At 35.7% G+C, this 23400-nt stretch overlaps 1 protein-coding gene across 1 annotated transcript in view; it reads right to left on the bottom strand.

Moving 5' to 3' along the window:
* Positions 1 to 4051: 4051 nt before the first annotated feature.
* LOC126370474 (tachykinin-like peptides receptor 86C) overlaps positions 4052 to 23400 on the bottom strand; it is an 84244-nt gene continuing 64895 nt past the window's right edge. The window contains exons 8-10 of the mRNA XM_050015346.1: positions 15580 to 15776; positions 12094 to 12197; positions 4052 to 4113 (exon numbers count right to left, since the gene is read on the bottom strand). Coding sequence (XP_049871303.1) covers positions 4073 to 4113; positions 12094 to 12197; positions 15580 to 15776 — 342 coding nt within the window. The 3' untranslated portion in view covers positions 4052 to 4072. The remainder of the gene's footprint in view (positions 4114 to 12093; positions 12198 to 15579; positions 15777 to 23400) is intronic.

Genomic DNA, 23400 nt, shown 5'->3' with positions numbered 1-23400 from the left:
CTTGATCGATTACACGCACACCTGTTTCGATTAATAATTAGTAAAATATACATTACTGTATGTATTACAGACGTAGACAGTATTAGACAGTATTGCGACCGTCATTTTTGTCCGTATAAACATCCAACCTATGATAGGCATCATATCCACCTTAGGAATTTTCATGGCTACTAAAGGGAGGGAGGGAGATCTAAAACCACCTAGTTGACAAATGTCCATGTTAAGCCGTTGGTCCCGGTTACTACTTACTGATGTAAGTAAGTAGTCGTTACATGCGCCATGCCAGGGGCCTTTGGCGGCTCAATAGTAACATCAACCAGGGTTGATGAGGTCGGTACTCCAACCTCACAACCCACACGATAGAAGAAGAAGAAGACAAAATTAAATGTACAGAGGGACATGAAGGCGGATGTTTGTCAGCGAGATACTTGGCGCCGCATGATTGGGAAAGCCGATCCAACGGGAAGTGGCGAGGACGAAGAAGAAGAAGAAGAGGTTAATCGAGGACACGTTCTACTCTTATGACGACTTTATTAATTTAAAAAATAATAATTTGTAAGTACCTATTGACTGTTAATACTTAATAAGAGTTATTTTAATAAGTATAATAGGTAAACGTTACCTATCCCTACGAAATTTTAATGGTAACAAATACGTGACGCGTAGTAATTCTTATCAATAAATGGTTATGAATAATAAACGAAATGTGGAGTTAGAAGAAATACTACAAGCAGCTTCTCTCATTTGTCCAGTCCTTTCTGCAGCCTTGGTCACCGGGGATTTAGTTGTGAGATCAAGTGAGAATCTATATATTTAAAATATATTGTGATCAAATATAACAGGTAAGTTCTTGTGTGAAGCTTCGACGTGAAAACAATATTTTAACAGCGTGATCGATGCCATTCTTGTACCACATATATTCGCTAAATATGCTGAGGCGAGGTAGAGGTTCTTTATAAGATTGATGGACAGAAAAAAGCGTCTTACAAAGAGCTGTCAATCATTATTTATACAAGAATTGTGTCAATAAGCGAATATATACGAAATTGAACGCACGCTTATTGAGCAACCAAGGAATATTATGATTTGAACAATATACGCATTGAATATTTTGAATAGGTACCGATTAACGAATAAGAGTCTTTCGACCTATAGAGCAATTCTTCCAGGTATACTTGGCACTTTCAAAAATTGGTAGGTACTTTATTACATAACATAAAACGTAAACTGTATTTATAAGTCCCACTGCACAGACCTCCTCTCAGTCAACCAGGGTTTGTGGATGTTACAGCTATCCTTGTTCCCTTATTTTTTTCTTTTTTTCCGGCCTTCCGGAACCTACGATCACTCTCCGGAAGCCGAAACACAAAAAGTAGTATTGAATATATAATAGTATTTTATGCAACAGTTGTATAAGAAGGGTCAAAAAATGCGAGTGGCGTGAGTTGCGATGTGAGTCTTGGCGAACATCGCAATAAGAGACGCCACGAGCATTTTTTGACCTAGTTATACAACGTTGCATACAATACTTTTTCTACGACAACGTAATTTTAAATGAAACAAAAATTTTACAAAGAAAAATTTTATTTATAAAAAATATTTTCCAACGCGCGGGAAAATGGCGGCAAATGTATACTTTTTTTATAGTATATCTATGGCACCGAACAAAGTAAAGGTGCCAGTTTCCAGGTCAAAAAAAAAAAACAACAACAATGCTTTTTTGGCGACATTATAGTACAGTTACACTTTGTAAACAATGCTTTTATAGACCATAGAGCGTACACTTTTTCAAAGAGTTTAATTATGTATGTACTTATATTAGACTTTTTGGTTATTTAAATGCCAGATTAAAGTAGAGGAGTAGAAAAATATTATTTTGGTTCACCATTAAACATGTATTGAAAAAATCTGGTATATGTACTAGGTACCCAAAAGCAGTCTGTTCCTCATTATATCTATATAATGGAAACCTGTTTCTTTTTTTTTCCAAATATTTAATTTAAATAAAATAAATAAAAATAGTTTTCAACTTTTGAGAAAACTGTCCTAGCAATAGGATCGTTATCTACTGTTTTAATATAACAGTTTGTAATTAAAAAGACTTTGGTTGTCTTTAACTTTGCTTTACGAAAACTTTATTAAACGTAATTTATTTGCCCTATACTCTATCTTTGAGTAATTAATTAATGGGACTTCATTAAGTTTTATGATAAAGTTAAGCTGATAAAAGACTATAAACACAAAGGGTGTTAACGAAACATTTTGCCTATCTGTTTCTGATACTTATAATGTCGTAAAAGTTATAGTTATTATGTGAAATTACGAAACCATTAGATGCAATACCGTGTATTTTTTTTAAAACTTTATGTTTGACAATATCTACTACTTTTATACATTTATTGCATCATTTTTTATTAAAAGTACTTGAATATCATTTAATTTGGGTACCTATAATAGGCGATGAGTCATTAACTTAATATTATGTAAAAAATATATTGTATTGTTAAAAAAATGTGATTGGCACATTTTTAATAATAAGCATGTTTTACAAGTTGGTGGACTACATAAAACCACGTTATTTTAAGGGAAAATGTATACGTTTTCACAAAAAGATTCCCACTAAATTTCGAATTTAACACTTTCAAGGACAGAACGTCTAATGACGTTCCGATTCCAAGGTGTCATACAATCTATTATGAACCATCAATGACCCATAGTCTCTGCCCGTGAAAGGGTTAACTTTGAACAGTTTACACTTTGTAAAAAACGTTGTTTTAAGGTTAGTGACTATTTAAAATATAGGAATGCTTAGGAATAACCGTCTGGGAACCAATATATTAGCCAAATTACTGAAATTGTATTACATTTTTTCGAAGGAAAGTCTAGGCCTCTGTGCCGAGGTTTTTTATAATATTATTTTTGTTTATCAATTATGCATCAGCGCAGTTTATAGTTTACGTGTACAGAATATCTATACGATAAAATATTATTGATTATTAAAATTGTCAGCCTCCGTGGTCTAGTGGTTAGAGCGTTAGGCTCACGATCTGGAGGTCCGGGTTCAATTCCCGATGGGGACATTGTCGAAATCACTTTGTGAGACTGTCCTTTGTTTGGTAAGGACTTTTCAGGCTTGAATCACCTGATTGTCCGAAAAAGTAAGATGATTCCGTGCTTCGGAGGGCACGTTAAGCCGTTGGTCCCGGCTATTAGCCGTAAAAACACCTCCACCAACCCGCAGTGGAGCAGCGTGGTGGAGTATGCTCCATACCCCCTCCGGTTGATTGAGGGGAGGCCTGTGCCCAGCAGTGGGACGTATATAGGCAGTTTATGTATTAAAATTGTTATGTAAACTGACTTTCTCAGTCAGAATAGCATTGTACCTTAAACTGATTTAAATTTAAAACACTTTAAGCGTGCCAAAATGTGTAAGAGCATTTCACAGATTCACAAGAGCGACTTCACATGCCAAGCAACTGCAAAAGTAAACATAAATCAAATCAGAGTGACTGAAAAATTTCTTCCGCGTCTACTTTGGAACGAAGTTTTGCTACACTTGTATAACAACCTCTATACAGATATACTTTATTGCACCAAAATAAAAGAAAATAGTTACAAAATAACTCGATTTATGTCCTTTATGTATTCTCTGTATTGTACAAGTAGGTTTCACTGTTAAAATAGACTTGTTGTTTAAGTTTAAGATTAAGATAATAGTTAAAGATTCGAAATGTTTTTTTATACTTTTACTATCGTGTATAGGTAGATTGCCAACTTCATCGGCCCTGGTGTCAGTGTTATTATTTATTTTCAACCAAAGACTCAACGAAGAGCCCCGGACATGACTCATGTAACGACTACGTATGTACTTACATCAGTAAGTAGTAATCGAATTTCTAAAAACAGAATTTCTTCTCGTTTTAGTTTCCTCACGATTGCACAGTCACCATTACTGTGACTGAATGAGAAAGAATGATGCTCTCTCGCATTCGTATATATTTTATCTTAGAATAAAATGATGCTTACCATTCAACGCCAAGGAGCGGGACTGAGGGCTACGCCTTCGCGAATGTCATGCTCGGCTAAACGAAGAGGCGAAGTGCTTCTGGCTCGCTGGAAGGGAATGCATCGATATAATCGCTGAATGATAGCGCAGTCTAGAATAAATCTTATGAGTGATAAAAAAATGATCTTCAATCGCGATATGGCGCTTGCTATTTACGTGGACGCTACAAATACCGCATGCTTCGACCAATAGACAGCGTATTTTCCTTCCTATACATCGTGATGCTGCGTCTATTGGTAGAAGCGCGCTGCATTCGTCGATTTCATATAAAATATAAATGAAACAAACTATATATCTTGTTTGTAGACGGTTGTGGATGAGTCATGCTTTAGTTACACATTCACGTGCAATTTATAATAAACACACATAAAACAAAATGTGAAATTGTTTTGTCATGGTTTCAAATCATTTAAGAGTTCAACGATCTCAATCAACCCTAACCCTAAAAAATATAAAACGTTTTAAATTCGTGTAGAGTTTGAACGGACTAAAAAAGGTAAAGAGTGAAGATTAAATTAGAGAGTCGAGAAGACCTTGTCTCTGATTGACTAATTGAAGGTTAAAAAGCGAGAAAGAAAGGTAGGGAGAAGATGTTTACACTAAATATAGTTTCTATACTTCAGGTCATAGGTATACCTTCTTTTAAGTTTACGCGGTTATTATCATAATTAAAGCACATAATAACGGGTTCTTACCGCGTTTAAATGGGGATATGAGACTCCCGATATTTCGACACTGTTGCAAGTGCCATGATCACGGGATGTCATCCCGTAACGTAATTTAAACGCGGTCAGAACCCGTTTTTATGTGCTTTAATTATAGGTATACCTATCTAAAGTATTTGATATTCATCCATATTCACATATTAGTATGATCAGGATTTTAGGCAAAACAGTTTCACAAGCCGAAGAAGTAAAAATAATACGAATATGATTGTGTTGACTGTCAACTTCGAAAAAGTAGATATATCAAGTTTTAAAGAACTATCGCATCGATCAACTATTGTATTATATTGAGATGCTTTTGATGTTGCATTTATAGTAGTAAAACTATCCAATTCTAATAAGAAACATATCTATAAAGGTCAGTTTCATAGTTTCTAATGAAGTTGTAGGGATACATGGATACGTAGAAACAACGAGAAGACAACCATGCAGTTTTATTAAAGGCATATTGCGGGTACATACATGTGGTATCAAGTTGCAAAACATTGACTTGGACTGCTTGAAACAAGAAATAGAAACAAAACAAATGAATAAACTGTTTTATCACGACCACAGATTATTAAAAAAAAACATAAAAAGAGACACGCTCAAATGGTTTTTACAAAGGAACGAACCTACACGTTTATAATTTCACTGTTTACTGATTACAGAGTAAGATATGATGGTTCGATACATTACTATTTATAGCTCGCTACATGAAAAACTATAGGAAGGCGACGTTTAGAGTGTCTTGTGTGAACGTGATACGAATACTTAATACAAAAAAAAAAATAAAAAAAATACAATCAAAGATTAACGATCTCTCTCTATAGATAAACGGGACACAGGACGTCTGTAGACAATAATTTACATCAACATTTGGCATTGCTGTCCGAAAATAACTTACGTTGACATGCCCAGAATTTTAAACAACGCAAAACTTTCCGAGTTTTTCTTTCAGACCCAGGACATTGCAGGTACCTATGTGACATGTTTGTTTATTACATTTTTCAGCTGTGTTAAAATATCAGACCACAGAACCGGTCGTTATTTCCTTGTTGCGAAATGAATAACAGATTTTCGGGATAGGAAAACTTGTGGAATATTACGAGAACGAAGAATCTAAGTATTTCCGTAAACGAGCATTGTGTGTTCAACGACTTGTGAGAATTTATCACTTTACCATCGTCTGGGCAATTTAGATTTTTAAATAAGTTAAAGCGGATTTTCATCGAACGTTCTTAAACTTAATTTCAGGAAACTTCACAAAGGTTCCTACTCGTGCGGCTCAAGAAAATTCAAAGAGCTCGATTAGATATTCTTGAAAGTTGTTGCTTGATAAAGAGAAATTGACAAAGACGATTGGATTTTAGAAGTAGGTAATAAAAATAGAATAGATTTAACTCACTAGCACAGTTCGAATAATTAGATTCGTAAGAGTTACTAACTACCTAACCTACCTACCGTGATGTAATCATTACTGGCGAAAATTGGCACCTACTTAGTTTTAATTTAGTTTGTCAATTTTAAAATAAACTTTTATCTCTGTCGTCGTAAATAACGGCGTCTGTGGCCTAGCCGTTAAGCGTTGGGCTCACGATCCGATGGCCCTGGGTTCAAATCCCGGTGGGGACATATCACAAAAATCATTCTGCGATCCCTAGTTTGGTTAGGACTTTACAGGTTGATTACCGGATTGTCCCTGAATTCCCTGTCCGAAAATGTATGAAATTATTAGTGTTTCTTTTTTAATTAGTTTCAGTTGCATACTTTGCAACGGAAAATTCCTTTTATAGCAACTCAGATTCACAGTCTGAATCATTCTTCAAAATTTTCGCTCGTTCATCCTGTATAAGGCAAACATGAGTATGCAATGTAGTATGAGATTACGATAATCAATTAATAAGTTGGTAGGGCATCTAGCGGATTAAAAAGGCCACATTTTACCAATTCATCTAAAACAGCAATAAACAAGTAAGTGCGCAATGCAAATAAACGTCAAATAGGAATATTGCCTTTTTAGATGACTTGCTTCGATGTAGCCTTTTTAATTCCCCTAGTCTCATAATCGAGCATTGTATTATGTTATTTAGCGCCTAAGAATGTTCATAAAGAAACAAGGAAAACAAGAAATAACTTTTGTCGTTAGTTGTTTGACCTCCATCCGCGAGTTGGAGAGAGGAGAGAACTGGTGGAAATCTCGAGCCAAATATTGCACCGTAATAAATCGCTTTAGCTATTACGATTTATGGTGTGTTCATATTAAAATATTTTTATAGGCGAGGCAAATATTACCTATATAAACGGCATAAAATGCCACCCGCGCACAATTTGGCTCATGCCTGAGGTATAATACTTTGTATACTTATTTGTTACCTTTTTATTAATTAGGAATAAAAGGGATATGAAATAATACTACGACATGGGTACTTAGAGGGTGGTAAATTAGAACTACGTGGTAATGGAGTAGATAAACAGAATGTGTTCTGTTTCAATTGAAATTTTCCGATCGTCTCGTCTGGTCACGTTTATGCTTTTGAACAAACGTATACCACTTACACGAAGTGGTAATTTGTGTAACAGACGCAATACAACTATACCATTCATATACCTACCGTTTTCTCGTTTTCACAGGGTCCGCTTACGTAACATAAAGAATTGACAGGTCCGAATTTTTAAAAAGTGACAGGTCCGGTTTTTTAAAGAGTGATAGGTCCGGTTTTTTAAAAACTGACACTAACTCTTACTAACTCGCGCGCCGCGATGGAAAAACCACGCCAGACAGGTTACGTCACAATACATTCTTCTCTTCTTCTCCTTATCGTGTGGGTTGTGAGGTGACGTACCAACCACATCAACCCTGGTGTCAGGGTTACTATTGAGCCGCCAAAGGCCCCTGACAGTCATGTCGTTACATGAGTCATCATGTGACGACTACTTACTTACATCAGTAAGTAGTAACCGGGACCAACGGCTTAACGTGCCTTCCGAAGCACGGATCATCTTACTTTCGGACAATCAGGTGATCAGCCTGTAATGTCCTAACCAAACTAGGGATCACAAAGTGATTTTTGTGATATGTCCCCACGGGGATTCGAACCCGGGGCCTCCGGATCGTGAGTCCAACGCTCAACCACTGGACCACAGAGGCCGTTAATACATTTATTTTTATTGTTTATTAATTTTGGATACATAATGTTTTTCACATCAACGCAAACTACCATAATACCTCGTACGTGATGATGCTACATATTATTATTTTACAGATTAATTGGAAACTATATTGGAATTTCGCCTGGTTATAAGCATTGTCGCGAAAACTGACTTTGAATATAAATTCGTAGGGTTTTATTAATTCTTGGAAGTACTAGAGTATTTTCAAATAATAAAATTATAAGCATTCGAAACCTGTTTACTAAGTGTAGCTTTGAAGTGTACTTGTTACAAGTTAACAACTAAATATCGTAAAACGCCACGGGTAATAGTGTTTTCTACTAACGTGTCTCCTTCCCCATCATTTGACTCTACCACTCTAAACAACAAGTTAATCTTCTTCTTCTATCGTATGGGTTGTGAGGCGGAGTAACAACCTCATCAACCCTAGTGTCAGGGTTACTATTGAGCCGCCAAATGCTCCTGACATGGCTCATGTATCGACTACTTACTTACATCAGTAAGTAGTAACCGGGACCAATGGCTTAACGTGCCTTCCAAACACGGAACAAATTAATGCCTCACAAAGACAGTGTTTATTCAAACAACTAAGGACAGAGTAGAGAAATGGGTATTTTGAAGGCGTTTTGAAAGCATTTATTGCCTTTTATGGATTTTTGATTATTAATGCTTATAACAGCATCACATCTTAGACTGTTCTAGGAGGATGAACTAAATAATATGATTTTTTATGATTTTTATACAGTCTTGATCGATGGGGCTGGTATAACAAACTTTGATAAAAGCCTTATATAAGTAAGTAAGTATTTCACATCAAACAAGTAAAGCGTCGCAACCCTCGTCTTCATAAAGAAAGGCATGGTTACCATATAATTCGCATGTAAAGGAGGACCCCGTTGTATGGCTCTCCCTTCATACGCTCCCATTTGTTATAAGAAAATGTTCACCAAAATCGGTCAAAGAAAACGAAATTCTATAGATAGCGTTTTTATAAGGTGACATTCCTTTTAATATTACAATAAGTCAGGGACTTTTCTTTGTAATTTAACACTGTACTTTAAATGGCTTTGTGAAATAAAATGACATTCCTTTTTCCAACAGGTTGTACTGCTTTTATCGGAGTTACTATTATTAAGCAGTTTTTATACTTATGTATTTGCATGGTAAGAATATTTAAGGAGTCATTAGTGAATAAACTGCAGAGTAAAGTCAGTCGTTTCTTTAGACTTTCAGGCTAAACACTTTTGTTGGCATGGAACGAATACTTCGACACAATGGCGCTCTAACTAATGTATGCCTCTTTGTTTCAATCCTCGTTACTACCTTTATCACGCTACAAAGACTGGCCTTTTGACTTTTGTCGGATTTCGGACGCTGTTGACTAGGTATTTTTTAAAGGAGGTTCTATAGTTTTCTGTCAGCAATTCATACAGGTTTTCTGAGACTATATCCCACTACGTATACGTATAAATATATTTAGGTTATGTTGCTCATTCCAGTACAAACCATCTAATTTTATTTCAAGTTATACCTGTCATTTTGTTAAAGAAAGTGACAGGTAATCGACACGCATAAAATTTATGGAACACACGCACAATTTTAGGCAGAAATTTAAAAAGCCATCCAAAATTGTGTATTGGCTAATAACCCGATAGAATTAAGTTGACAGCACAGGTCAAACGGGTTGCATATCAACGAGATGCCTATTTGATTCGCCCAGGTTATTCATTCGTTCATCCGGGTCATTTAAAATTAGCAGTTGTCAATCATCTGTCCCTTTCCTTTTCGGCGGATAAAAAAATGACGGGCGTAACTTAAAATTATCTGTATATTCATTGCAAGATGAAATTAATAAGTTATCGAACATTTACTTTCGTTATCAAAGCTTTGAAGCTGCCTAATAGTACTAATTATCTTTCTGTTTAAGTACATTTCAGAAAATTCAGACTCTTGCAAAATGGCAATAAGCCGAAACTTTGACAAGAATCGTCTTCGCCATCTAAGTACTTCGTGTTTCCAAGTTTTCCAGGTCATTTTGTTCGAATTTCGAAGCGAACTGTCGGAGAGATAGATATTGATGGCAGTCAGGAACGAATTACAAAAAGGTCCATTTCAAGAAGCAATACAATTATATTGCCTTTAGGGAACAGATAAAATCGGCTGAAAACGTACATATTTATTCCGCGTTAATTTTATTTGACAATCAGAGTCGTAATTTTTCATTGTTCAGTGGATAAATAAAGCAAAAATCATCTTGTTATTTCGAAATCACTGTCTATCCAGTCTCACAGAAAATCCGACTTAATTAAGTCGTTTTCGAAGGAGACTTCAAAGATGTTCGTTCTTGATTGGTAGATAATGTTCTGAAGACAAAAGTAGGTATCAAATTACCATCTACTAAAACAACAGACGATCCCAAGTATAAAAGTTTGGTAATTTAAATGATTTCCTGTAACAATATTCTTAGACTTTGATCAGAGCTATTTGTTTTGGGTGACAGATGGGGTTAAGATGACAAATTATCAAAAAAATTACCTAGGTGATGGTAATTTATCAAAATCCGTCGAGATAAGTTTCACTTTACAACATTTTTAAAGATTTTTAATAAAAGAGGCTATTTTACAACTTAAACGAAACGTCAAAAGGAAAATTTTCAAATGAATTTGTATGGAAATACTGTCCGTGTGACGTCATCAATAAAAGCTTATATAATTCGTAATTCAAATTCTAAAAGGACATATAATAACGAGTTCTTACCGCGTTTGAAATAGGGATATGAGACTCCCGATATTTCGACACTGTTGCAAGTGCCATGATCACTGGATGACTCATATCCCTATTTCAAACACGGTAAGAACCCGTTATTATGTGTTTTAATTATGATAATAACCGCGGAAACTTAAAAAATGTATTCTAAAAGGAGTCAAAAAGAAAAATTTCACATTATGTTAACGACGGTAAGCTACGTTCATTTTCAGATAATTTCACAAACAAACGGTTTAACAAGCATTAACATAATTACGGTTTTGTTTAGGGAAATTTAATGTATATGTCACCGTAAAATTGTAAATAACGTTAGATTATAATCTATCTCGCGAGATTGTGAACTGTCGAAAAATTGTGAAACGTAATATACTGCTTACAATTTAACGTATTATTATTCGTCAGATTATAATCTATCGAAGTAAAACTGTTAAATCACAATCTTACAATTGTCAAATTGTCAACTGTCCGACGGCTGTCCCTGATTGGTCGGCCTTACAGTAGACCGTTCTGTGTCCATAGAGTTAGGAATAAAACACAGGTGTCAGTCAAATAAAATAAATGCCCTTCAAGATTGTGAAATCAAGTACGTATTTATTAATTATTTAGTAGGTAATCAATAATTCTGACATCACATGGTAAGAAAAAATGTATCAAAATTAAAAAATCTGAAACGTATCATTCAGTATACTTTTCGTGTGTAAGATAAACATGCTGGCGGCATAGGGGTGGCCCAAGGGCCACCCCCGCCGCACCCTAACCTACTGTTATGCCTTGTAAAAATTATGACAAAACACTATTATTCTAAAAAAGAATTATGGATATCTATTTATTAATCCCAAAAATAAGTTATACCTAACAAACCAGTATTCCTAGATGTTATTATGGGAAAGTAAAACTATTATGCTAAAAAACGTTATGCAAAAAGGATTATGATAATTAAAATTATGACAAAAACATTTATGCATTTTAAGAGGATCCCAAATTATCATTATGCTCACTCTAATAGTTTTGTAACTCTATGGTATAGCACGCGAGGTGCGTTTCGTATCACAATTTGACGGTTTCACTTCGATAAATTATAATCTACCGAAAAATAATACGTTAAATTGTAAGCAATATGATACGATTCATAATTATTCGACAGTTCACAATCTCGCGAGATTCAAATCGTTAGATTATAATCTAACGTTATTTACAATTTTACGGTGACATATATACCCTGAAAGTGATCATAAGGTAAATTTGTATTATCCTTTATACTCCAGTATGTACCTAGCTACTATGAAACGTAACTTTGTACCCCTAAACATTATAAATGGCGCGGTTTATAACAAATTAAGTAATAGATCATTTAATTTTCGTGATTGTTCAAATGCGTCTTACCAGAGAACGATTTGTTGAGCTCTGATTGCTTCTTCAAGTCGTTCGGAGTCGTCGTCTTGGCTGAGCGACACCAACATAAAACTACTTTGAAGTAGATTCGGAATCTGTGAACAAATTAAAAAGTTATCACATTTCTTCTAAGTATGGTACAGCTGTGTCTTTCCTAAGTTTTCTTTTCGTACTTAATTTTCTTGTCTAGTTAAGAGATTTTGAATAGTGGAATTGCATTTGCAAGGGATGAGTTTTATTTCAACGCATCACTTTGAAAGAAAGAAAGAAACGTTTATTATAAGCGAACACCACAGTTACAGATTAAAAAACACAACACGTCATAAAAACAACTTACACAAGAGCGTACAAATAAATAGATATGGACTGGTCAACTTTGTTTCTTCCTTATTCTATTTCAGAGTAATCCATAAGTTCAATACAGGTCAAGATACTTATCACTGCACATTTTCACCGCAGCAATATGTACTATAAAAGAGGCTATCAGTAAACACGAATCCCCCAAGAAATCGAATCCTCTCTTAAAGTAGACACGAGTAAACAATTGCTAATAAAAATATTAGTTTCAACGTAACATGATAGCATTTCTAAAGGATATGAAAAAGCTTGTCATTAAATAAAAGCCAGGGAAAAACGCGACAGAAATTTGAAGCTATAGTCCGATATGGGAGTCAATACATAGTTACCTATAGAAAAGATATTAACGCATACAAAATAACATACAGGGTGTTAGTGACATCGTAACGAAATCTTTGAGGGATGAATTTTCAACACAACAATATTCATGAATTTACCGACAGGAAATTCCACTTGACATCAATTCATAATCATGGTCTGAATTATACCCCTCAGTATTCGTTACGATGTCACTAACATCCTCTATAAAGCTAATAACAAAATCGACCGGCTTATATTGGAGATTTTCTCTAGCAAAACTTTATCGGGCGTGGTTCACTTGTTTGTTACTTGTAAGAGTTGTAATACTTTATGTAAAAGTCTCGGAAAAGCATTAGTGGGGATTTTTAATAATAAATCTGGCTTTTATTGATAACACTGTTCCATAGTAACGTTTGGTACCTAGGTATATTGCAGCTGTGGAAAACTGACAGGTATTCAAACTGGGTTATTTCTTGTTTATCAAAGTAAAGGGAAATAAGATTCTGCAGAGGGTAAACGTTTGAACAATAGGTTTAAGTTATATTACGTATTGTTTCATCCATTCCAAAAATAGCCAAATAGTTAGTAAGCATCACAACATAGTGATTTTCTGCTTTTGAAGCGAATGAATTAAGTAATCGGTAGGTAAATTTAGGATGTAATAGGAAATTATTGACATTATGTTATATTTAGAGGAACGATGAAGTGAAAGGATATAATAATATTTATATAATAACCTTTAACCACGTCCATTAGATCCATTACGCGGTATAATCCCTAAAAGAACGTAATGGCGGGATTAATTCACTGCCCCAGATTAAAACTCAGTAAGCCCCTTCATTAAAAAATATATATTTTGCCTGTTCTCATTCACCAAGTAACATCACAAAATGGTCTGATCCTCGTAGCACAACGTCACCTAGCACTTGAAATTATGTTCTTTAGGCAATATGCTTGGTAAGAAAATAATCATCATCATCAATTTACAGAGCCACGCTCTTGTCGGTGCAGCATTTCCATGCTACTTTTTATGGAAAAATAGGGCAGTGGTTTCCCTCTTGCCTTCCGCCCCGCAGTACTCTGTTTGACGCAAATGGGATGGCGCCCAGAGAAGTCTAAAGAAATAAATAATAAGTTCTCTTAAATTTTAACTTTAAAGCCGTATTCAGTTTATACTACATTAACTAGAGCTGCCTACGACTTATCTATCATCATTACTAAGTAACTTTAAATTGATGTATCACTAGAAAAATACTTTTTTATAAGTTACTCGTGACGTATACAAAGATAACTCATAAATATTATTGAAGTAACGGTACTACGCTTCCATACTCAAAAGTTTTAGGCCTAGAATATATTCCAGTATATAGAACTTGCGAAATTTCTGGAAACTGAGATCAACACAGAAACACGGACCTCCGTTGGGACAGACTTATAAAATTATAGAACCCACTACACAATGCTATTGTTCAGTACTAAACTGAACTGAATAATGACGTAATATAAACTCAGCCTCCTAAGTAACTCCTAAGTACTGGATCATTTAATATAATCTAGAATTTTAGATAGGTATATAATTATATATGTCTCTGCAGCCTTCTTCTATCGAGTGGTTTGTGAGGTGGAGTACCAACCTCATCAACCCTGGTGTCAGGGTTACTATTGAGCCGCCAGAGGCCCCTGACATGGCTCATGTAACGACTACTTACCTACATCAGTAAGTAGTAGGTAATCGGGATCAACGGCTTAACGTGCCTTCCGAAGCAAGAAACATCTTACTTTCGGACAATCCAAAAGTCCTAACCAAACTAGGGATCAGAAAGTGTTTTTTGTGATATGTCCCCACCTGGAATCGAACCCGGGACCTCCGGATCGTGAGCCCAGCGCTCAACCACTGGACCACGGAGGTTGTTGCCACTAACCACGGGTTATTATTTTTCATTCATAATATTATGACATTAGACGGCTATAGACGTACTGCCTTTAAAAGTATCAAACCTCAAAGTTCCGAATTAGGCCCTCAATGGGCACGCATATAAATTAAAGCACCTAATCAGTCTGCAGCCTTAGAATGACATTACACCCCTATGAAGAACTTGATAATTTGAGTTCTGCTGAATTATAATGCTACTTTCTTATCATCTTTCTACATCCCAACTTTACGTAGGTACAAGAAATAAGCCAATTTAGCATTTCACGTAATAACTTTGAAATCTACATAATTTGTTTAACCTACTATACAGGGATGAACTATCAAAATTTCAATCTCATTCTCTCTTTGAAACGCCTTCGCCTGAATTTTTTAGACTGCGGCGAAAAGTATAAAAGTTTTAAAATCCTACGTAGGCAAAATTCAGGTTCTATCTACATTCTATTGTTGAACAAAATTGCTTCTTTCAAATGTCTATTTTCTTTTTCCTGGTTTATTCAGCCGACATCAAATCGATTATGTCTTTTCCTATTCATTTTGCTCTAGGTTTAGTGATTATAAGTGGAATTAAATGATAGGGCATTTAAAAATATATATTTTGCCTGTCCTCATTCCCTAGTAACACTATAAAATGGTCTGATCCTCGTAGCAAAAAGTTACCTAGCACTTGAGTTATTTAAAAAGATAGACCTAGATAGAGTTCTTATTCCAAAAGATGGAGCTAGTAAAAGACAAAAGCAAAACATAAAAAGAAACACAGTATGAGACATGGGTATTACGGAGTCTTCCAAGTTTTTGATTTTTTTCTGTGTAATATTAATTATGCCTAAAACACAGCAATAAATAAAAAACACTAACTATGTTGAACTTATACAATAATAAATACTTACTTATTACTCATCCAGTAGTATATTAAAGGATTGAACATGGAGTTGGCCATGGCGAGCCAGTAGAAGGCAAGGTAGACGTGCTGCGAGAGTGGCGACGACGCCAGCGACTGGTGATGGTACACCAGCACGAAGTACGCGTGGTACGGCAACCAGCACAGCGCGAATACCATCACCACTAGCACAAACATCCGCACCACCTGGGAAAATAAATATTTTATATTGTTTTTCGCACCACTTAATACAAGAACCGGCGTGCGTGTATGAAACGATTGATGAATGTGGAGGAAGCAAGAGAAGTGTGTTAGGATCGAAGCTAATGTAATTCCATAGTCTCTGCTTACCCCGGTGGGATATAGGCGTGAGTTTAGGTATATATGTTGAAACAAGAAATAAAATATTTAGGTATTAGGTACTGATGTGGTTGTCTATCATTGCACATTTTTGTTGAAAAATGTTAAAAAAAGAATTGAAATTGGACTGAAGCTATAAGGTAATGTATTTGATACCAGTAAATTAGCGAGTAATTTAATTTGTGTCCAGTCTTAGCACTAAACAAGTTCATCGAATTATTTGAATATCGCAAAAGGTAAGGAGAGTAGGTAAGAAAGTAGGTCTCAGGTAGTACCTCTAAAATGAAATGAAGAAAAGTTCCGCAGAAATAAAAAGGTTTACTCTGCAATAAAACTTTAGTCAGTTCTCTGCCATTTGAGGGAATTATTTTATTGAGCTCGGTCTTGTTTTACTATACACACAATTACGTTTCTGTCTGTACAAGCCAACCCAGGTAGCGACAGTAGCCCATTCGCTCCTAGGAGTAAGTTCGCCTTGGAGCTCAATTTCAGCAAATAAAAGCTCGGATGTCCATTGCTCCCCTTCTTCACTAGCACTTTGTAGAAATTGAGGTGGTAATTATTCTGTTTATTTTTCATAATAGCTGCTTAGAGTCACTGTGGTCCTGTGGTCGGTTCACCGGTTTGCTTATCAAACAGGAAGCGCCAAGTACTTAATGCCTTCTGCGGCAAATCTACAATAAGTCACGTCAAAAAAAAAGTTTGAATCCCGGTATCCAACTTGCACCAATGAGTAAGTGATATATTTTAAGTGCAGTTTTCACGCACACACTTTTCTCGACCTTTATAGACAGCGATATGATTCACCGCCATTGATTGATTGATTTTATGATTGACGTGGGTCTAACAGAAAGCTCGTTGAGGTGTGAGTACTTAGCTCATCTTGCGATGAATGTACTTCTGACTACCCTACTCGGAGGTTTAATGTATGGAAATTGAGGTCATTTTCTATCGCGTGGGTGGGTGGTTTACAAATCTCATTAACCGTGGTGTCAGGGTTATTATTGAGCCGGTAAAGGCCCCTGATATGATTCATGTAACGACTACGTACGTATATTAGTAAGTAGTAACCGGGACCAATGGCTTAACGTGCCTTTCGAAGCATGGATCATCTTACTTTCGGACAAACCAGGGCTCACATAGTGACATGATTAGTCTCCACCGAGATTCGTTCCCGAGACCTCCGGATCGTGACCCCAACGCTCAAATACTGGTCCACAGAGGCCATTATTGAGGTGGTACTTATTGTGTTTATTTTTGTTTTATCTAGTCTTGAGCTATACAAATAAAGCGGGAGACAGGTGCCAAGACGGATTACGCAGGCAAAACCTTTCAAATCAAATGGCAACAGCCGCCACCGACGCAGAACACTGATGTAAATTTTGATAGATTTTTGGAAGCCTGTAAATGGAGATTTTTACAGCAATGAACGAGATTGGATATCAACTTGGATTGAAGCTGGCAAGATTGGTTCTTAAATTACAACATGAAATGTGATTCTATCACGTTTCAAATGTCCAAGTGAACACGAAATGTTATTTTCAAAGCTGAATATTCACATCATTTATTTATGATAGAGACATGTTATGAAAAATGTTTTAATTGCGTGTTTCGTGTCATACTCGTAACAATGCCCAGGCGATGCCACCCCTTTACAATATGTCATTAAAATTTCTATGATATCCATACCATAAACTGTCGTTGTAAATATACGGGCATGTCATCGTATCAACAGGGGTTGCAAGTTGTCTTTGATTATTTGTGGGTCTGCCCAACCTATTAGGGATTACGGGTGTGAAGTTATGTATGTAAGTATGTCTATAGTCCTAAATGTTAGAACGCTTGTATTGTTTTTGTACAGCGCCTCTCTGCCTATGAATGACCTCCGGAAAGCTATCTTGATGCTTGTCCTCTCGTCAGTTGTATGTTTGCCTGCGTCATACTCGTACTTACAAAGGAAATGAAATCACTTCACTTTTTGTCAAAACCTAATTCGTTTTATATATTGTTTGAGGTTTACTCGGTTATTATGATAATTAAAACACATAATATCGGTTTCTTACCTTTTTTTGTAGACGTGACTAATTGTAGATTTCCCGCAGAGGGCATTAACTACTTGGCCGGACAAATGGGGAGCGCTGAGGGCTCTCAAAGGGTCGATAGCGATAAGCGCTGAATGAGGGAACTCGTCGACCACGTCGGCGGGGTCGTTCTAAAGTGTTTGGTGTCGCGAGAATTCTTACCGCGTTAATGAGGGATATGAGACTTATGTGTTTAAATTATAATTTGTTTTATTTGTCAAAACTCCTAACAGTTCAAAGGCCTTTTATGGTCTTATTTATTTTTTGTATTTGCTAATGTTATTTTCGTTTTTAATTCTGGTATACTATAACTAGTTTTTAAACCCAGTAAGACACATAAAAATATAAGCTCACTACTATATCCCAATAGAGCTACTTAGAGGGACATCCATCGCAAGATGAACTAAGCACCCACTCCTCATCAAGCCTTCTGTTTGACCATCGAAGAAGCGGAGAATTTTCCAGTAAGAGAAGTATCTTCTTCTTCTATCGTGTGGGTTGTGAGGTGGAGTACGCGTCATCAACCCTGGTATCAGGGTTACTATTAAGCCGCTAAAGGCCTCTGACATGGCTCATGTAACGACTACTTACTTACATCAGTAAGTAGTAACCGGGAAAAACGGCTTAACGTGCCTTCCGAAGCACGGATCATCTTACTTTCGGACAATCTGGTGATCAGCCAGTAATGTCCTAACCAAACTAGGGACAACAAAGTATTTTTTGTGATATGTCTCCATCGGGAATCGAACCTGGGACCTCCGGATCGTGAGCCCAACGGTCAACCACTGGCCCAAGGAGGTCGTTCGAATTATAATATTTTGTCATATAATTTGGCAAGATAAATATGTCGAAGGGGGGAAAGCATTATTGTTGTCCGTATCGTCAGGATTGTCGCCGTCCATTGCAAGGTATGATCCGGAGTAAATAATACGCACACAATGTCCACAAAAGTCCGTTTTAATTAACGCAATCACTTGTTCTAGGTGTACACACTTGATGCACTAGATAATTAACGATTACACTTCTCATGAAACGTGGTGATCTCGTTACGGGGGTTGGCACATCCGACCTCGCTCAATGTCAATCTCTAACTGTCATCACAGCCCCAATCCTGGTGTTGCCAACCCCCGTTTCCGATTCCACCCAAACAAATCGATGTCGAATCGATATTGTTTGACGTTTCAAATCGAATGATGCGACAAATAAATATTGTGACGAAGAAAAATTTAATTAACTTCCTCATAAGATACTACGACAAAAATACTCATTCATAAATATCCGATCCATCATACGAGATTTATTAATATTAAGATATCCGAAATTTTCAATCGACCGAAATACACGTTACAAGATGATTTTATCAATTTACATAATACCGTTCCAAACTGACATCTGAAACGAATGAGGAATCTTTTCCCATACAAATGCAAATTATATGAGGTTTTAGTATGACAGTTGTATGAATAAATGCATTTTTACGACGAGGATGCTATTATTCTTCAGCTACAATAACTTCTTGAGGTATGGTTGCACTTGCGTTTCTTAACGAAAAATAATGTGAACGTTAAAAAATATATCTCTATATTTAATGCTCCTACACGAAAGCTACTCATCTAAAACACGCAATCTTGCAATTTGACATTTGCGCATAAAAATTAAGTGCGTAATGTTAACAAATGACAAATTCTGCATACTAAACTATTTTTTGATACATTGCTGAACATACTTACTAAGGTTTTTAGATAGTGATAGTCGATGTTTGATTTTTTGGCCTGCAGGTTATAATACACAAGACGACCTTTTTTGACAGCGACTTTCGGAACGGCGGCCCTCGCTATTTTCCCTCAACGTCGAGCGAGTTTTAATGTTATTGTACAGTTATGGTAAAAACTGTTTTGCTGTTTTTTTATACTTTTCAGTTCGTTGTTTTTATATAAGTAGTAGTGTTAGACCTATTCTTTATATTTATGATTGTGTTTATGATTAAAATTGTGTTTTGAACTGTACATGTAAATGACAGACGTGATGTCAAGCAGCCGCCGTTCGGGGAGTCGCTGTCAACGCTACAATTCTAATATAGTCGTACAGTTTGCGGACGAGTGGCGTGTAGAAGTAACAATTTGCTTGTACTTGTATGGCGCGCGTTTCGCGCTCACTGGGCCCTTCCAGCTGTGCTATTCGGTGTTGCTCCAACAGAAAGCTCGGTGAAGTGTGGGTACTTTGTTATTCTTACCTCGTACCTCTAACTACTCCAATTGAGATATTATAATTATGAGCGCCTATTTGTCTGAGAGCCTTGAAAAATAGTTATATTATTAAATTTAGGTATATACTGTTACCTGACGTAGTTACCAAGTTTCTGTACTCGTGAAGTGTCTAGGCGTGCTCACTGGTCGTCTGTTCCAAATTCAGGAGTAAATAGTTTAAGAAACATGTTCTGTATGCAACAACAGAGAAAACAACTTCTTAAAATACTGTGAGAACTATTACAGAACAAAACATTTGAACCGCAAGCCAACTGCAAAATTGATGTTAGTATGCAGAAGCAGCAGTTCTTTTAAACTGCAATAGAACTGCTTTATGTTGCAGTTGGAACGCAGTTGGATAACAGTTGATTTGCAGTATGGTTTAGCATTTATGCAAACTACAAAAAAAAAATACATACTTACAAAAGCTTTAAGAGTCCGCCTGTAAATGACAGGGATAGGTATCTTTTTTGCCAAATATTGTATAATACTTGACAAACATCGATCGTTTTTAGGTATCTCTGTTTTGTAAAGTACGGAATTAAATTGATATTCGTTAATGGCATGTAAATGGCGTATAGTTTCGAAATAATAAACTAAGTAGAACGCCGAATATAATCAAGATCTAGAATATCCAAACAGCGCACCGTCAGTTTTTGATGAGATTCAAAATAAGGATTTCAAAGTTTGAGAGAATAAACTGGCATCAATTCAGACGCGTTTCCAAAAGAAACCTTTTGTTATGAAAAAAATATTAAATTGAATAATTAGATTATTAAGTGTCAGTCACAATTTACGTACGAATATTATAATAGATATATTTGTTTATAAAAGTTGTAAGTACTTTCATTCGACCTTCTTCAAATAGACGACGATCTGCTTTTTAGCTGCATTGGCTATGAAGCATAATTTATTCAGGTCGATAATAAATTATTAAAGAGTCAATCGTCAACCGATAAGTACTTAAAAGTTTTAAAGATATGCCTATTATAAAGTTTTCGTGGCGTGTAGTACTACTAATTTTAGTTTTACTTATGTTTTATTTATTTATTTATTTTTACCATTTAATTGTATATTGTCATTTGCGGCAAAACAAAAATAAAAATAAGTTGTAAGTCTGTCATATTCATTAATGTGTATGCTTGTACACGGTATCTCCTCCACGCCCTCTCCTCTTTAATCTTTCACTCTTACAGGCCTACTTACTGAAATAAATTTCTATTAGATAATAGATTAGATAGTTTTGCCTTTTGTGACTCTTTATGTTGTCATATTGTGCTTCTGTGTTATCCTGTGTACAATATTTTATTAAATAAATAAAAGGAATTAGAATTGGTGTACACTACGTGATTGGCCAATTCAGCCAATCCAAAACGAGATGCCACCCAAAAACTAGTAGGTAGTAATAGTAGTTTACACAAATTTTACCTGCTTAAATATCAAATTCCCTAGTATCTAGTATGGTAATTCGATAATAGCGAGCAGGTGTAACGTAATCGTGAAGGTTTCCGCAACACGATTGAATTCCCTTCTGATTACCTTTCTTACTTTACCGCTGATCTAAGGGGAAATACTCGGAAATGCAAATTTAAGATATAAACGAAATCTCACCTTTCACACGATCGCTTGACAACAATCTCTAGATGCCTGTCGTTTTAATAATACATTATTATCTTTCATAGGAAATATTCAAAGATGAGGCACGTACTTATTATGCATATACATGAACGCTCATGAGTAGGGAATGCAATCCCGACTCGAGATCGCAAATTCGAGCTTCCGTGGGATTGGAAATATCAACCTCGCGAGATCCCGAAATTTTCGGAAACTCTTCTAGTTCATAAAAAAATAAAGTTAGGATGGCTGAATACGATGAAAACTGCTTGTTTGTGATGGTGAGGTTAATTAAAACAAAATATTTTTGAAAGAAAACAAAAACCTTTCTTCCTAACTAAATAATTAGGTTTTCTTTGGAAATCAGCATAATCAAAGCAATAAGTATAACTCAAGGAGATTGGCCCAATCCCCTTAATCTCGAACGGGATCTCGTCATATTATGTTTCGGGATTGATCCCGAAAAATTGTGTGATGCTCTGTCGCGGGGCCACCACCTCCAATTCAGTTGAAAATGACTTAGATTACTGTACGTACCATGTACATAGTGTACGTGAAAAGATTTTATGTGTACGTGCTATAATTAGAAAGAAAACAACAAATTAAAGTGGCTTCGCTGGAGAGCATACTCCCCAGCGGAGCCACTCAGTTTGCATACTTCGAGATGTTTTCTTCCTGTAAATTGTAGTATAGTTTGATGTACGTACTACGTACATAGTGTACGTGAAAAGATTTTATGTGTACGTGCTATAATTAGAAAGAAAACAACAAATTAAAGTGTATATGACGGCATGAACAAAACGTGAAGCGCTGAAGATTTTAAGAAACAATCTCCTTGCGAGAACTTTTTATCTATGCACAAACTACTAAGAGAACCTATTTCAGACGAACGTCTCTCATACAAAACAAAGAGCCTCAGAATTTAGAGTATGACACTTGATTTGACATATAAAATTATATTGCCACACGCAAAAATAATTGTGGGGTTGCCATAGTAATGATATGGCAAGGCGTGGCAGTAGTGATAGCTTTAAATTATTTAGATTACTTTAAATTTTGATGACAAGGTTTATAAAAAAAAAACTGCAGTTTACTTGTATAACATTTTATTTTTTAATTTTGTTTTATATTTTATGGATATTTTTTCTGAAATAGAGCTTTATTATTATTATTTTAAATATGCCTTTTTGCATTAATGGCAAACCCTTTAATATTTTGTTTATAATAACACTGCTAATCTTGAGAGACCCGGAAAGTTTTTAATAAAAATGTCTTTATGCAATCCGCATGGCAAACACAATTGTTCCCAGTAGTCCTAAGCCTTCGCAAATTGTCATCACACAAACACTGTAACTTCTGCACTTCTAGAGTTCTTCCTAGCTCACTTTTAGGAAACTGGTGAAATATAGCGTCTTTTCGTCTTTTCGCTTACTTATCTTACACTCATACTGTATGGATATCACAGTTTTCTAGTTGAGAGGCTAAGTACGGAATTTATTCAACGCAAATTTCACTCGATCACTTACATTT

The sequence above is a fragment of the Pectinophora gossypiella genome, chromosome 10, assembly GCF_024362695.1.
Source record: "Pectinophora gossypiella chromosome 10, ilPecGoss1.1, whole genome shotgun sequence".
NCBI lineage: Eukaryota > Metazoa > Arthropoda > Insecta > Lepidoptera > Gelechiidae > Pectinophora > Pectinophora gossypiella.
This window is presented reverse-complemented; position numbering and strand designations above follow the sequence as displayed.